At 46.5% G+C, this 13,732-nt stretch overlaps 1 protein-coding gene across 1 annotated transcript; it reads right to left on the bottom strand.

Annotated features, from left to right (window-relative positions):
• Nucleotides 1–3,072: 3,072 nt before the first annotated feature.
• On the bottom strand, nt 3,073–11,881 carry URGCP (upregulator of cell proliferation). Its single transcript, XM_005146461.3, has 2 exons — nt 11,829–11,881; nt 3,073–11,739 (listed from the first exon to the last, which is right to left on the bottom strand). The coding sequence occupies exon 2, from the start codon at nt 11,735–11,737 to the stop codon at nt 4,415–4,417; it is 7,323 nt and encodes a 2,440-aa protein (XP_005146518.2). The 5' UTR covers nt 11,738–11,739; nt 11,829–11,881; the 3' UTR covers nt 3,073–4,414.
• Between the last annotated feature and the right edge of the window lie 1,851 nt (nt 11,882–13,732).

Raw genomic sequence — 13,732 nt, 5'->3', positions numbered from 1 at the left:
AAGGGAAAAGGGAATGGGAAGGGGAAAGGGAAAGGGAAAGGGCAGGAGCGGCCGCTGGTGCTGAGCATCCGCTGAGGGGAGCAGTGGCATGGTGGCCCGGACAGCGCGGGGTTTACTGTCGGACTCGATGATCTTAAAGCTCTTTTCCAACCCCAGTGACTCTGAATCTGTAATTTGTTTCCGTTTAAAGAGTGAGAAAAGTGGTCCAAAGGTTGGACGGGGCTTGGAGCAACCTGGTCTAGTGGAAGGTGTCCCTGCCCGTGGCAGGGGGCTGGGACTGGATGAGCTTTCAGGCCCCTTTTGACCCAAGCCAGTCTGTGATTCTATGGTTCTGTGACCTTCCCAGTGCAGCTGGGACTTGGGACCATCCCAGGCTCTGTACATGCTGAGGCCAGGATCAGCAAGAGGCCAGGATCAGCAAAACCCCAGGAGGAGCGTAGATGCCAGGACTGGGATGAGGGGAACTTCTGGGTTCCACAGGGAGGCTAGCCGTGTCACACCAGCTCCAGGGACAGGTGGGACAAGAAATACGTGTTTGGGATGCCACAGGGTGGGGGTGGGAGGGGATACACACAGGGAGAAAGAACAGGAAAAATAGAGCAAGGAAGGGGAGCAGAGAAAACGAAAGCAAAGGGTGCTGAGGCCCTGCACAGGCTGCCCAGGGAAGCTGTGGCCGCCCGTGTTAGCGTAAGAATACACACATAACCAGCGGAGTGGTTATATGAGGTGCTTTATTGCAGCGCTGGGAAACCAGGGGCACTCGCCCAAATCTGGCTTCGACCTCGTCACATCGCGTTCGTCTGGCAGTCGCAGTCCCCCTCTGGTGGTCGTCCTGATGAAGTAACGGGTCTTCCTCAGATGAAGTAAGAAGTCTTCCTCGCTTTGTCCTTTTCACCTGTCTGTTCTTTGGACAGGTCCCAACCATTATGTGGGTGCCAGTATTCTCTTGTTTTCACTTGGCTGCCTCTGGTCAGTCTGTATGTTCTGCTTGGATAAGGTTTTACAATACTTTCTTAAATACGCCCATGCCAAAATTATAACTAAGGTACAGAACAGCAAAGTTATAACTAAGGTACAGAACAGCAAAATTACAACTTGTTATTATATATAGAGGCCTTCTATTGATTTACAAACTTTCAAATATAATTATTTTTAACATAAAATTTCACCTTTTCTAACATCCCAGCCCTGGCAGTGTTCTAGGCCAGGTTGAATGGGTCTTGGAGCAACTTGGTCTAGTGGAAGGTATCCCTGCCCATGGCAGGGGTTGGAACTGGGTGAGCTTTAAGGTCCCTTTCAATACAAACCATTCTGTGATTGTATGATTCAACGTTGGTACACTAAGATCTCCAACTCTCCATTTACAGCCCCGTCCTGGCCTCCCAGCCTGTCACCCCAGCCCTGTCACTTGTGTTTTCTGGCCCCTGTGACAGACCCCCACCAGGCAGTTCCTGCTCAGCTTTCCATTCATATCTCAACATCGTCAGGTCTTTTGCCTCCCCTATCAACTCCTTTTGAGCAAGTCAGTGATCCTGAGAACCTTAGCTACAAACTGTGCATCCTTGTGTCCTTGCATTCCTTCCCACAGCGGTGTCCACAGAGAAGGACATGCCAGGTGATCCCTGCAAAGAAGATTCAGGCCAGGGTGGACTGGCAGAGATGCTGACATCCATAGGCCTCCATGTAGAGCACTGCCTTCCTGTACTAGAGAAGGAACTGGAGGTTACAGGCACAGAGACATCTGAAAGATAAAGATTGCCGAAAGCTTGCAAGCTATGCACAGTACACATAGGAGAACAGAAGACCTGAAAGAGTGCTTTCGCACATGTGATGAGGCAACACGGACACTGCAACCCCTGGATACAGCCTGGGCCAAGGCCACTCTCTCATAGCCACTCCAGCTTGAAGTTTGCTGGTGAATTCACATGCACACCCAGTCTGGGCTGTGACCTGTGGTCCTGCACCAGCGGCCCTCCACTCACCTCATTGACACCAGTGGTTGGTTTTCAGGCCACGCACCATTCCCACACCAGAAGTTGTAAGATAAAGATCCTCACTCACTCCTGTCACTGCACTGAGACCCCTCCTGCTCCAGCAGAGCATCTACAGGCATCTACACCCATGTGACTCCAGGAGCTGGAGTCAAATCCACAAACACACACGCAGGTCTCACCACTCGCTTTCTCTTTGCAGCACATGCTCACACTGGTGAGGCTTGTTTCCAAGCCATTGTCTCCACGTCTGTTTTGTCAGGGCTGTGTCATGATATATTTTGGGTTTGGTTCCCCTTTTTTCCTTTAGTTTCCCACCAACCAGCACCTGCGCTGATAACCTCACTGAAATAACCCTTCTTGGTCTCCCATTCATCCATTAGTGTGACTGACCAGGCTTGGTTCCCACCACAGGCTCCATCATAGAATCTTAAAATCACAAAATGACTTGGGTTGGAAGGGACCTACAAACCCCTTTAGATCCTGCTGGTAAGAGCACATAGGATAAGAGCCTTTGTCTCTGCTGCTCCTGGAGCAGATGCCAGCTTCTTAATTGCCAGAGCTGGTTCAAAGGTGCTCTCTAGGGCAAGAGATCAAAGAATCACAGACTCATAACATGGTTTGGGTAGGAAGGGACCTTCAAGCTCATCTAGTTCCAACCCGCTGCCACAGGACATCTTCTTCCACTAGACCAGGTTGCTCCAAGCCCTGTCCAACCTGGCCTTCAACACTGCCAGGGATGGGGCAGCCACAGCTTCTCTGGGCACCCTGTGCCAGGGCCTCACCACCCTCACAGGGAACAATTTCTGCCTAAGAGCTCATCTCAATCTCCCCTCTGTCAGTTTAAGGCCATTCAACACATCAGCTCTTGGTTAGATTTATTTGACTGAATGATCTTATTTATGGCTTCCTCCCCTTCTTATTATCCCTTGAGACAGTAAAGAAGGTCCTTCACCCTGAAGAGGAGACATTCTCCATCCACACAGATCTTCGCCCAGTTGCCGCCTGCCTGTCTTCACAGCACAAACACTGAGGTCACGCACAACTGCAGCTAACTTGAAAATAAAGGATGCAGAGACCATTCCAGTCTAACTTGACTAGTTTATTAGAAAAGAGTACAAGGAATTATACTGAATAACAACTTTAGCCAATGTTCCAGGAGGGCTTGTCCTTGGATTTCCATTGGCCTTGCAGGAACTGCAGAGCAAAAACTGCCAGGCAACTCAGTGCAGTCCCGGCTGGTTACATGTTCTCCAGATCATGGTTCCACTGCCACCAGCCTGTCCTGACAACATGAACACTAACATCACACACTGCTGATGGCTGCTGAGGAAGCTGCAAAGACACATAATCCTCCACATTGGTTATACAAAGGTTTTCACTGAGCAGCTAAGCAAATAGAAGAGTGGCTGCTTAGTGATAGCTAAGAGGTGGAGAAAAGTTCAACAGGCCCAGTGAGGAATGGGTCGTCTTAACAAATGAAGTATGTTTAATAAACCACTAACCAAATTAAAACTTAACTAAAGTTTTCTAAACTAACTAAAAGTTTTCTAAAACTAACCTAATTAAATCACTACCTAAATACACATGTGGTGTTAACTGCCCTAATGATGTCAGAGACAGAACAGCTACTAACCTGAGTACTACCTCAGTTTATCAATAGGGGATTGATAAGGGAATGCTAATTCAGATCCCACAGCCTTTTCTTTAAGCATGACAAGTACTTGCAGGAAAAACTATTTTCTGTCAGTGTCACTTTTATTCTGATAGCAGCTGATAAAATCGGTACTTTCAAATGCTGTCTTTGCTCTTCGCCTGACACTTGGTCTTAATCTTGTTCATGTGACTCCTCGCTGTGGGAATGTTTTTCATTTTTTATATAAGACAAAGCAGAGGTTAATGTCTGTGGCAAAAAAGGAAGAGGATTCTGAGTATCATGAAGCAAGGGAGTTTCTGAAGTGGGAGCAGCACACCTTATTTCACCCAACTTTGTCAGCAATTAGCTATCATTCGTATTGCTTGAGCCTGCATATGTATTTTATATATTGTATATTGTAACAATATTTTGTGGAATTACTCATACTATGCTCTTCTAAAATGCAAAGCGGATGCAGTTCTTCCTTCATATTACAGAATCACAGAAAGGCTTGGGTAGGAAAGGACCATAAGATCATCTAGTTCCAACCCACCTGCCATGGGCAGGGATGCATCACAGTAGGCCATGTCCTCCAAGGCTCTGTCCAACCTGGCCTTGAACACTGCCAGGGGTGGAGCATTTACCACTTCTTTGGCCAGCATGTTCCAATGCCTCACTACCTTCACAGTAAATAAGTTTTTCCTTATATCCAGCCTGAACTTCTCCTGTGTAAGTTTGAATCCAATGCCCCTTGTCCTATCGCTACAGTCTCTGATGTCAACTTGGCCTAAAGCTTCTTCAGTTCATCAAGCGCTTCCTGCTTTGTAATTCTCTGCCATGAGGCAGGGATTTCTCCTTTGCCATGAAATTTCCCATTGTGCAAGTTTTCAAGCTCTGTCCTGAAATGACACACAAACCATTTCCAGTACGCTTGCATTGATGTATCAGGAAGAATTAGCCAATTGGAATAAGGAAGTCCTGCATCACGGTATTTCCTGAAAGGGATCCATGTGTTTTCGTCAATCTCGAATGAAATGTTACTCACAATACTACTAGAACAAATATCAATGACCAGATTGTCTGTTTTATACCATCTGTAACCTGCCAAAACTTGAGGACGATGGAAGACAAGCTGATGGTCTCCATCATGATGTGGCATAGTGTTTGTGCAAACTGCCCCACAAAAGGGACACTTATTCCAGCATCCTGAAAATTGCTCAGCCAACATTGCGTGGGGCTGCTTTTCAAATATGCTCATATCAGCATTAGGAAACTCTTTCTTGAGACTGTCCTTCAGGGAAGCCAATGCTTCTGTCATGGCATTTTTCAGGAAGTCTATGTCTTTAATCTCCTGATGCTCAATGCTCCTCAGGTTGCTTCTGGGCAAGATTAGCACCTCTCTAAGTGCCTTGCAAAATTCATCCAGCCAAAGAGAGATTTTGTCATTTCTGTCTCTTCTGTCTTTGACAATCTTGGTTGATTGAAAAACAGCTGACAGAATGCTTTCATAGAGGTGAGTAAGGGAGTCATCTAAAAACTTCTCCAGCCTCTTGTTCTTATCTAAACAGTATGTCTCAACATGTCTCTCAATGTAACTCTTCATAAAGTCTCCTGGGAAATTAAGATACCTGCAGAAATACTCAAAGTTTTCTTCTTCTGCTAGGTATTTCAGTATGCAAACTTCCAGAGAGGATCTATTGCCACTGAAATCTGGCAGCCTACCCCTCATGTCTTGAGCTATGGTAAGAGCTGTCCTCTCATAGATTGCCTGGCGAAGAGCTGGGGCAATCTTGTCACACAGGAAAACAGCAAATGCTGTGACAGAAGTGGCCCCTTGGCAAGAGTTCTGGAAATATTTAAAGAAATCTTCTCTCTTGCTCACCAGGTAGGTGTATGGATCGTTTGCTTTTTTGAATGTTTCCTGCATGCCTTTAAATCTTTCTGCTGCCATTCTGCACAGATACAGAGATAAATCTATTGCATAATCCTTATTAAAACTGTATTTTGCATTGCTAGGGACAGAGCTCATACCCTTCTGTACTTCATTTAGTATTTCATGAATAAAACTTTGATTATAATCCCTTTTCTCCTGTTCCTTCTGCTCAATGTTCTTTGTCACACACCTTATGATGTTATCTGTAATTTGTTGTATGTTGCTCATATCAGCAGGATCAAAATTCTGAGCAAAGACGTACCAACGTTTTTTCTTAGCGATGTGTTTTTCAAAGTTAACAGAAAATGTTTTGGTTTTGGGAAATTCCCTTATCCGTGCTAGTAAGTTAGGCTCCTTAAAGTGATCTAGAAGGACTTCTACTATGTCCTTATTGACATCAACCTGTCTCAGAGGGGGTGCAGCAGAGGAAAATATAGCAACCCACCTATTCCAGACACGAACAAAGTTGTCTCGGAGTTCACTTTCAGTTAGTTTCTGGCCTTTTAGAGACAGAGCCATCTCCCTACTTTTTTTCAAGAGCTCACTTTCATATTCTGACTTGCTTTCATCCAGTTTACACTGGTTCTTCTTTAGTTCAATCAGATTCTGACACTTCTGTCTAGTTTCACGAAGGAGAGATTCCTTTAGGTCATTCAGCTTCAGTTCTGTGATAACTCTCCACTGGGCCAGTATCTCGTGGTCTTTCTCCTCAGTGAAATACTTTTCCATGTCTTTCAGGATGTCATCATTTGTCTTTTGCACTACATTTTCAAGGCTTTCTCTGGGGACCTCCTGCATGTCCCCATTCCGAATTTGGTTGTCCAGTTTCATTTGCAAGTCTAAGACGTGACTCCTCATCCGCCAGCTCCACTGGCCAAATGCAGTTTCCAGCTTCTTATACGCAGCAACCTCCACTGAGTTCTTGAAGCTGAAAATGAAGTTTTCATTCAGCAAAGCGTTCCAGAGATCACTAATACGAACTTTCAAGCTCGAGAGCCTCAAAATACTGCCTGGTGGTCTCTTCTGGGCAGCTTGGAGAATTTTGCTCTTTAATTCCTGGACGTTCTGGCTGTAGGTGTGGTTGGGTGGTGCCATTGGGGGGTTTCCTTCCCACAGGTGAGAAAAGTAATGAATATGGGTGTTCACATCAAAGTGAATGACATCGCTGAAGCAGTAGACATCACAGAATTCCTGCTGGGCAGCTATCACAGTCATTTCATCCAGCTTTTCCTGGAAGCGTCTTCGTCCTTCCATGTTTTGTTCCTTGGCAGTTATTTCTCCCACGTTTTGGTGTACAAACAGGCAGCTTGAGGAAAGTTTTACTTGCTTCATCCTCAGAAAAGCCTGGACCGCAATCTGGAGGACATCTTGCATCTCTGAAGGATTTTCTCCGAAGATGTTGATCAGAGTCATATTGCCAATGCCAATGACAAAGGTGGCCAGCTCATTGTCATGGTTAAGGGACTGTTTATTGGCCATTTCTATGGCACGAAGTCCCTCTGTGTCAACAACTAGCATGTAACTGAAGCCCAAATCTTGTTGCAGCTTCTCATCTACTTTAATTAGCTGCATAAATGCTCCCCGAGTGCATCTCCCTGCACTGACATTAAACTGAAGACCAAACATGGCATTCAGCAGGGTTGACTTCCCTGTGCTCTGGATGCCAAGCACTGAGAGAACAAATACTCGTTTGTCCCCTAGCTTATTAATTAAACTGTCAAAGATTGCATTGACCCATTGTAATGGTATGTAAGAAGCATCACCATCCATCAGCTCGACAGGATACCCTGAAACCATCAGATCAGCTGCAATTTCAGGTAGTTTGACAAAACATTCATCCTTTGAGTTCATCGATTCCAGAACTTCATAAATCTGCCCTACTTCTCTCAATATATGCTCAAGGCCAATGGATGAGTAGTTGATTTCATTGGAGAGGGCATCTATATCCTTCAGTAACCGAGGTTTTAGATGGGTGTTGTCATTGCTTTTTGTTATTGCCAGGACTTGAGACCATAACAGGTGATATTCTTTCTTCAGTTCATCAAGGCGGTCGGAAGACAGATCATCCATGAAAACCTTCATCCAGTGCAGGAAGTATTTCTTGGTATCTGCTGGCTGTGACTGGAGAAAGCTAAGGACTGATTTCATCAGCTGATTGAGCGGGAATGCTTGTTCTAGTTGTTTTCTTCTTATTGCTGATTTCTCCAATTCAGTTTGGCTCCGATGATGCTCTATGCTCTGGTTCCTCTTTTCCTGCAAGCGAGTGAGTTCTTTGTCCTTTTTGCACCACATGTGCCACAGTTTTCCTTGAAGAGGCAGCAGTTTGGATTTGATCTCAAACAACTTCTCTTCCTTCAGAAGCTTCACCAGCTCCTTTGCCTTTTCTTTGGCTGTTACACATGCATCTATATCTTCATCGACTAAGAATCCGTGCTTGCGAGCTTTGTCCAGGCAGGAATCAAGGCTGAAAAGTGTGTTAGAACCTTCCACAAGTTCTCCAATGGTTTTTTTCAGCTCGTCCATTAATTCTGCTTCATTTCTGTTCTTGATACCTATTCTTATGTTTTGGCCAGATCGGACAGGGGCAATGTTCTCTTTTTCAGTGTAAAGACAAACCAAAGGCTTCTGCGACTGCCACAGGTCACGTACAATTTTCATCCCTTTCTTGTCACTCTGATCAGAGTCAGGTCGAAGAACCACATTCACGGCTGATATCTCCTGTAGAAACTGCAGCTGTTCTTCGTGGTCCCTTGCATCTCCATGCAGGTTACAGAAAGCAACACAGCAGTCAAAGCTGTCATCATCACTGCCCCGGGGGCAATACCAGGAGATCTCCACAACACCTTTCATCAGCAAACAGTCTTTGGTGCCGCCTTTGCAACCCCGGTGGAAAAAAGTGTTATGCTTTAGATTGTTCAGCAGACCATTCAGGATCTGAGACTTGGACGAGGAAGGACAACTGCCAATCCGTATGAAGGACACAATGGGTGTCTCTGCTTGATAAATGAATTTATTTTTGTAACTGTTAGTTCTGGCCTGCTTTCCTGGCTTCTCAGCCTCTTTCCAGCTCTTCTTTATCTGGCTGAGGGACCAGAGGGGAAACTCTATCTTTGAAGTGCACGGGTTTGGTACCAGGAGAGGTAGTGCAAATTGGCAGAAAGCAAGCTTTGTTGAAATGTACTGTCTCATGAAATCATCAGCGCAATGAAAAATTGCCATCTGGAGGTCCATGGGGTGCACACAACTGTCTTTGGCTGCAGATTCAGGGTCTTCTTCCTTCAATGTGATAAAGTCATCAAAGGAATCTGAGGGTTCATGCTCTTGCTCTGTGGGTTTTGTTACAGGTGCGGGTCGTGCGTTGCTCTCATTCCTGCAAGTCAGGTACCTCACCCGATAATCCACAGTTAACAGCTTTTGCAGGAAGTAAAATGGCAATTCCTTGTCGTTGCTAGGCTGGCTGTCATGTAAAGATTTCTTGTATATGATGTGGAAGTCTTCTGTCCCCATCTTCCTTGGATAGTGACTTTCCAGTCCAAGGCGCTTAAGTAAGTGGAGGAATTCTTGATTTGTAATGGTTTGATTTGCTTCAGTTTTACTGCTGTCTGATTTGGATTTGGACTGACTGGAAGGTTCTGTTCTTTGAAAAGTATCTTTCATGTCTTTGATTATACTGTGTTTCTTCAGATCGTCACATGTGTCCTCCAAGCGCCCACTGATGAGGGAATGCAAGTCCTCTTCCAGCGTCTCCCAGTCTTTGAGTGCATGGTGCTTTTCAAAGAGAGTTTTTACCTCTGTGGACCATAAGTTTTTCATTTGATCTTCCATGAAAGTTAAACGCTCATTCTTCTGCTCAGGGGACACCTCTTTATATTCAGGTGTTACCGTTAGACCCATCAGCAGCAGGAAAGCCTGAGCTCTGTAAACATCTTGTTCTTTCAGACTCAGATACTCCTTATGTCCCTCTTGTATTTCATTTATCATGAAGCTAATTTCTGGACATCCAAGGAGATACTGAAAATTGTTCCCTTCCATCTGGTATCCTGTGCTGGTCGTAATTAGAAGTACTAGCAGTTCTATGTCTTTCTGTGCCCTTCCCTGGAGAACCTGGAGTAAGGAATAAACAGCTGAGCTTATAGTCAGCGTGGCTTTTACCTTTGCTTCATGAATGGCAGATGCTGCAGTTTCTGGTGCATAGGTGACTTCTTGGATGTACTCCTTCATTTGTAGCATTGTCTTGGTGAGATCTTCAAGCTCAGAAACACTGAGAGTTTCAGGAAGCGTGTACTTGCTATCAAAGATCCATTGCATAATGAAGGAAGACTTAGGGAAGTCCTTGACAGAATAGATGTAAGGATCCAGGAGGCACTTCAACAGAGACTTGATACACATGTCATTTTCTGTAGGTGACTTCCTGAAAAACAGAACAGTATTCACAAGCAACTCCTGCAGTCCTTTGTCTGACAGGCATATGTTGATCCAGACATTATGGGTTTTGGTTTTTTCATACAGATTCTGTTTGAATGTTATCAGCGTGGACAGTTTCTCTTCATCCACTGTCACCTCCCAGGCCTTCACACACTCCATGAAAGCTCTGGCCTCTTCCACTGCACTGACCACTTCCTCTCCAAACATGATGCTGACACTGTGATTCGTTAATGCTTCATATGCAGCCCTGAGGCTGCTGCTCATTTGAGAGCTGGACTTAAAGTCGCTTCTGTGATTGAACAGGATTATATCCCACACTGGGATCAGTTGAAAGCCTCGGTCAATAATACACCAGGTTGTGTTATTAGCTACAAGTCCCAGTTTCCACTGAGGAAAATAATTTGTCTCTGGTGGGCCCCCTATGTTGGTCACGTTGTGCTGAACTCCTGTGTAGGTTCTTCTTCCATCTCTTCCGTGAGAAGAAGCATGTGAGCTGTATTTTGAACCTTCCACATCCACTCCCATGCTGACACCGAAGTTGCTGTAGGTGGCACTTACATAGCCATTCAGTGATTCAGATACTTGTTGCTTCATCTCTTCCCGCTGCTCAGCTCTGAATCCTGTTACAGATGCCTTCCACTGGAATATCCCCCCAAAGTGGAGGGGACCCTGGTTTACGTGGGACCCAAATGTGCTGAAGAAGTTCTTACACCTGCTCTTCAGTACGCTGGACCTGTCTTCTTCAGGAACACTGCTCAAAAGATGTTCGATGTCTTTCAGCTCCTGCAGGGACACATCTGTTAGGTGAAGCTGATGCTTTTGGAAGTAGCAGGAGGCCAGAGGGATGTAGTTGTACTTGGTGGTGCAAATGTAGCTCTGCTCAGAGCTGGACTGATGGGTCTCCTTCAACTGTGAAGACCTGCTGTAATCTATGTCAGTGTCAATATTAAACCCCCAGAACCCAGCTTTGGCAGAAACGGTGATGCTGAACCCCAGCTTCTCCATGCACTTGGTGAAAGCAGCTTCTGCTGCAGAGGAAGAGAACTCCTTCCTTTCAAACAGAGACCCCTGCTCTGGACCAGCAAGCCTGAATCCATCCGGAATCTGAATGAGCTGGTCTCGCTTTGCCAGCACATCCTCAAAGCTGCTGGTTTTGTAGATGCCCTGCAGAGCCAGTCCCCCTGATGCCCGCCTCAGGACCTCCATGTCAGAGATGATTTCAGCCCTGTTCACTATTACCTCCTGCTGCTCCAGCTGCTTCTCAATCTTCTCCAGCAAACCCACCAGTGACTCCTCTGGTGGTGGCCAGTACTCTTTGGGAATTTCAATGGCTTGCCACAGAGCCTCCTCTTTCTCTCTTATATCATCCTTGCTGTGGCTGTGGCTCTTGTGCATTTCTTTCAGCTCCTTCAGGAGTAGCTTGGATGCTTCTTGTCTCTGCTTTGCCATCTCCAAGTGTTTCTTCTGCACCTCCTCAAAAGTCTTTTCTGCATCTGTTTTGTAGACTGTTACTCCCAGAAGCTTCTGGAGACCCTTTTTTTCCCAGGGGTGCCTTACTTTAGGCTCCAGCTTAAGGTAGTCTTCATATTGCGTATGTTTCAGGGCTTCTTTTGACTTTACTCCTAGTATTTCTGACAGTTGGGGAAGCCAGTGTTTATCATCCAGTCCTTCTTTCTCACATGCTTCTGCCAGTAGTTTTTTTGCAAGATAGGCCTTTTCATCATCCTTTAGTTTGTCCTCCTGTGAGTCCATGGCTGTGGAAGAATAAAACAGTCTCTTTTTAAGGTGGGTTGTCAGAGGCCCCAGCCTCCTATAAGAGGGTATTGGGTCTGATTCATCTCACCTCAAGCAGATATTGCCTCTGGTCAGACACTTGACTTTGCAGAGGACACAGACAGCCAAGCTCCCCAGCTCAGCTGAGACAGCACACCATCACACAGCAGGCCTGCTAGGCAAGCCCAGGCTTTAAGAAGATGATGGGAACCACCTCAAGAATTCAGGAGGAAAAACACTGGGAAGGAAAGACCCAAAATCCTAAAGGAGAAAACCAGAGAGTCAGAAGATGGCAACCCATCAATGCAGAGGACTCATTCCAGTGAGCACTTGAGGCATCCCCCTTCGCTGGTAATGACAGTCCAGCCAGCAAAGACACATCCATCAGGGCCTTTCTGGGGTGGTGACCACACTGCGGTTTCAACTGGGACATAAATCAACATACCCATTGTGTACATTAGGCCAGGGACAGTTTGCAAAGTACATATCTCCTGCTTTAAGAGCCTCTTCTGCATACAGCACAAGGTGGCTCAGGATAGGACTCTAAAGCCTGTACACCAAAACAGCATCACAGGGAGGAAAAGCAAACCTATCCATGACTCATGTAATCATAGAATGGTTCGGGTAGGAAAGGACCTTAAAGCTCATCCAGTTCCAACCCCTGCCACAGGCAGGGACACCTTCCACTAGACCAGGTTGCTCCAAGCCCCATCCAACCTGGCCTTGAACACTGCCAGGGATGGGGCAGCCACAGCTCCTCTGGGCACCCTGGGCCAGGGCCTCACCACCCCCACAGGGAACAACTTCTGCCTCAGATCTCATCTCAATCTCCCCTCTGTCAGGTTAAAGCCATTCCCCCTTGTCCTGTCCCTACAGGCCCTTGTCAAAAGCCCCTCTCCAGATTTCTTGTTGGCCCCTTCAGGCACTGGAAGCTGCTCTAAGGTCTCCCTGGAGCCTTCTCTTCTCCAGGCTGAACAAGCCCAGCTCTCTCAGTCTGTCTCCATAGCAGAGCTGCTCCAGCCCTTGGAGCATCTTCGTGGCCTCCTCTGGACTCACTCAAACAGCTCCATGTCCTTCTTATGCTGGATGCAGGACTGCAGGGGGGGTCTCACCAGAGTGGAGCAGAGGGGGAGAATCCCCTCCCTCAACCTGCTGGTCACACTGCTGATGATGCAGCCCAGGACACAGTTGGTTTCTGGGCTCAAGTGCACACTGCTGGGTCATGGGGAGCTTCTCATTGACCAACACCCCCAAGTCCTTCTCCTCAAGGCTGCTCTCAATCCAGTCTCTGCCCAGCCTGTATTTATGCCTAGGATTGTCCCAGCCCAGGTACAGGACTCACGCCTGATTTCTGGAGAGGAGAATCACAGCATCATAGAATCAACTAGGCTGGAAAACACCTTTAAGAGTATCAAGTCCAACCATTACCCCTGGACTGCCAAGACCAGCACTAAAGCATATCGCTGAGGGCTCCATCTACATGTTTCTTGGACATGGTTTTTGATTTTTTTCTGCCAAGTGACAGCAATTCCACCATTTCCCTTGGCAGTATGTTCCAATGCCTCCACTGACCACCCTCTCTGAAGAAATACCTAATATTCAGTCTAAACCTCCCATGGCACAGTTTGAGGCTGTTTCCTCTTGTCCTGTCACTTGTTATTTGCGAGAGGAGACCTACCCCCACCTCACTACAACCTCCTGTCAGGCAGTTGTAGAGAGCAATAAGCTGCCCCTTGAGCTTTCTCTTCTCCAGACTGAACACCCCCAGGTCCCTCAGCCATTCCCCATCACACTTCCAGACCCTTCACCAGCTCCATTGCCCTTCTCTGGACCTGCTCCAGCACCTCAATGTCTTTCTTGTAGTGAGGGGCCCAGAACTGAACACAGAATTTGAGGTGCAGCCTCACCAGTGCCAGTACAGGGGGATGATCACTGCCCTGGCCCTGCTGCCCACACTATTGACAACAGAAGCCA

Source organism: Melopsittacus undulatus, chromosome 3 (assembly GCF_012275295.1).
Source record: "Melopsittacus undulatus isolate bMelUnd1 chromosome 3, bMelUnd1.mat.Z, whole genome shotgun sequence".
In the NCBI taxonomy this organism is placed as follows: Eukaryota; Metazoa; Chordata; class Aves; order Psittaciformes; family Psittaculidae; genus Melopsittacus; species Melopsittacus undulatus.
The sequence above is the reverse complement of the archived record's forward strand: the minus strand, read 5'-3'. Positions and strand labels throughout refer to the sequence as shown.

Excerpts from the sequence above, each read along its gene's own strand:
- URGCP (XM_005146461.3), bottom strand. The coding sequence starts at position 11,737 with ATGGACTCACAGGAGGACAAACTAAAGGATGATGAAAAGGCCTATCTT.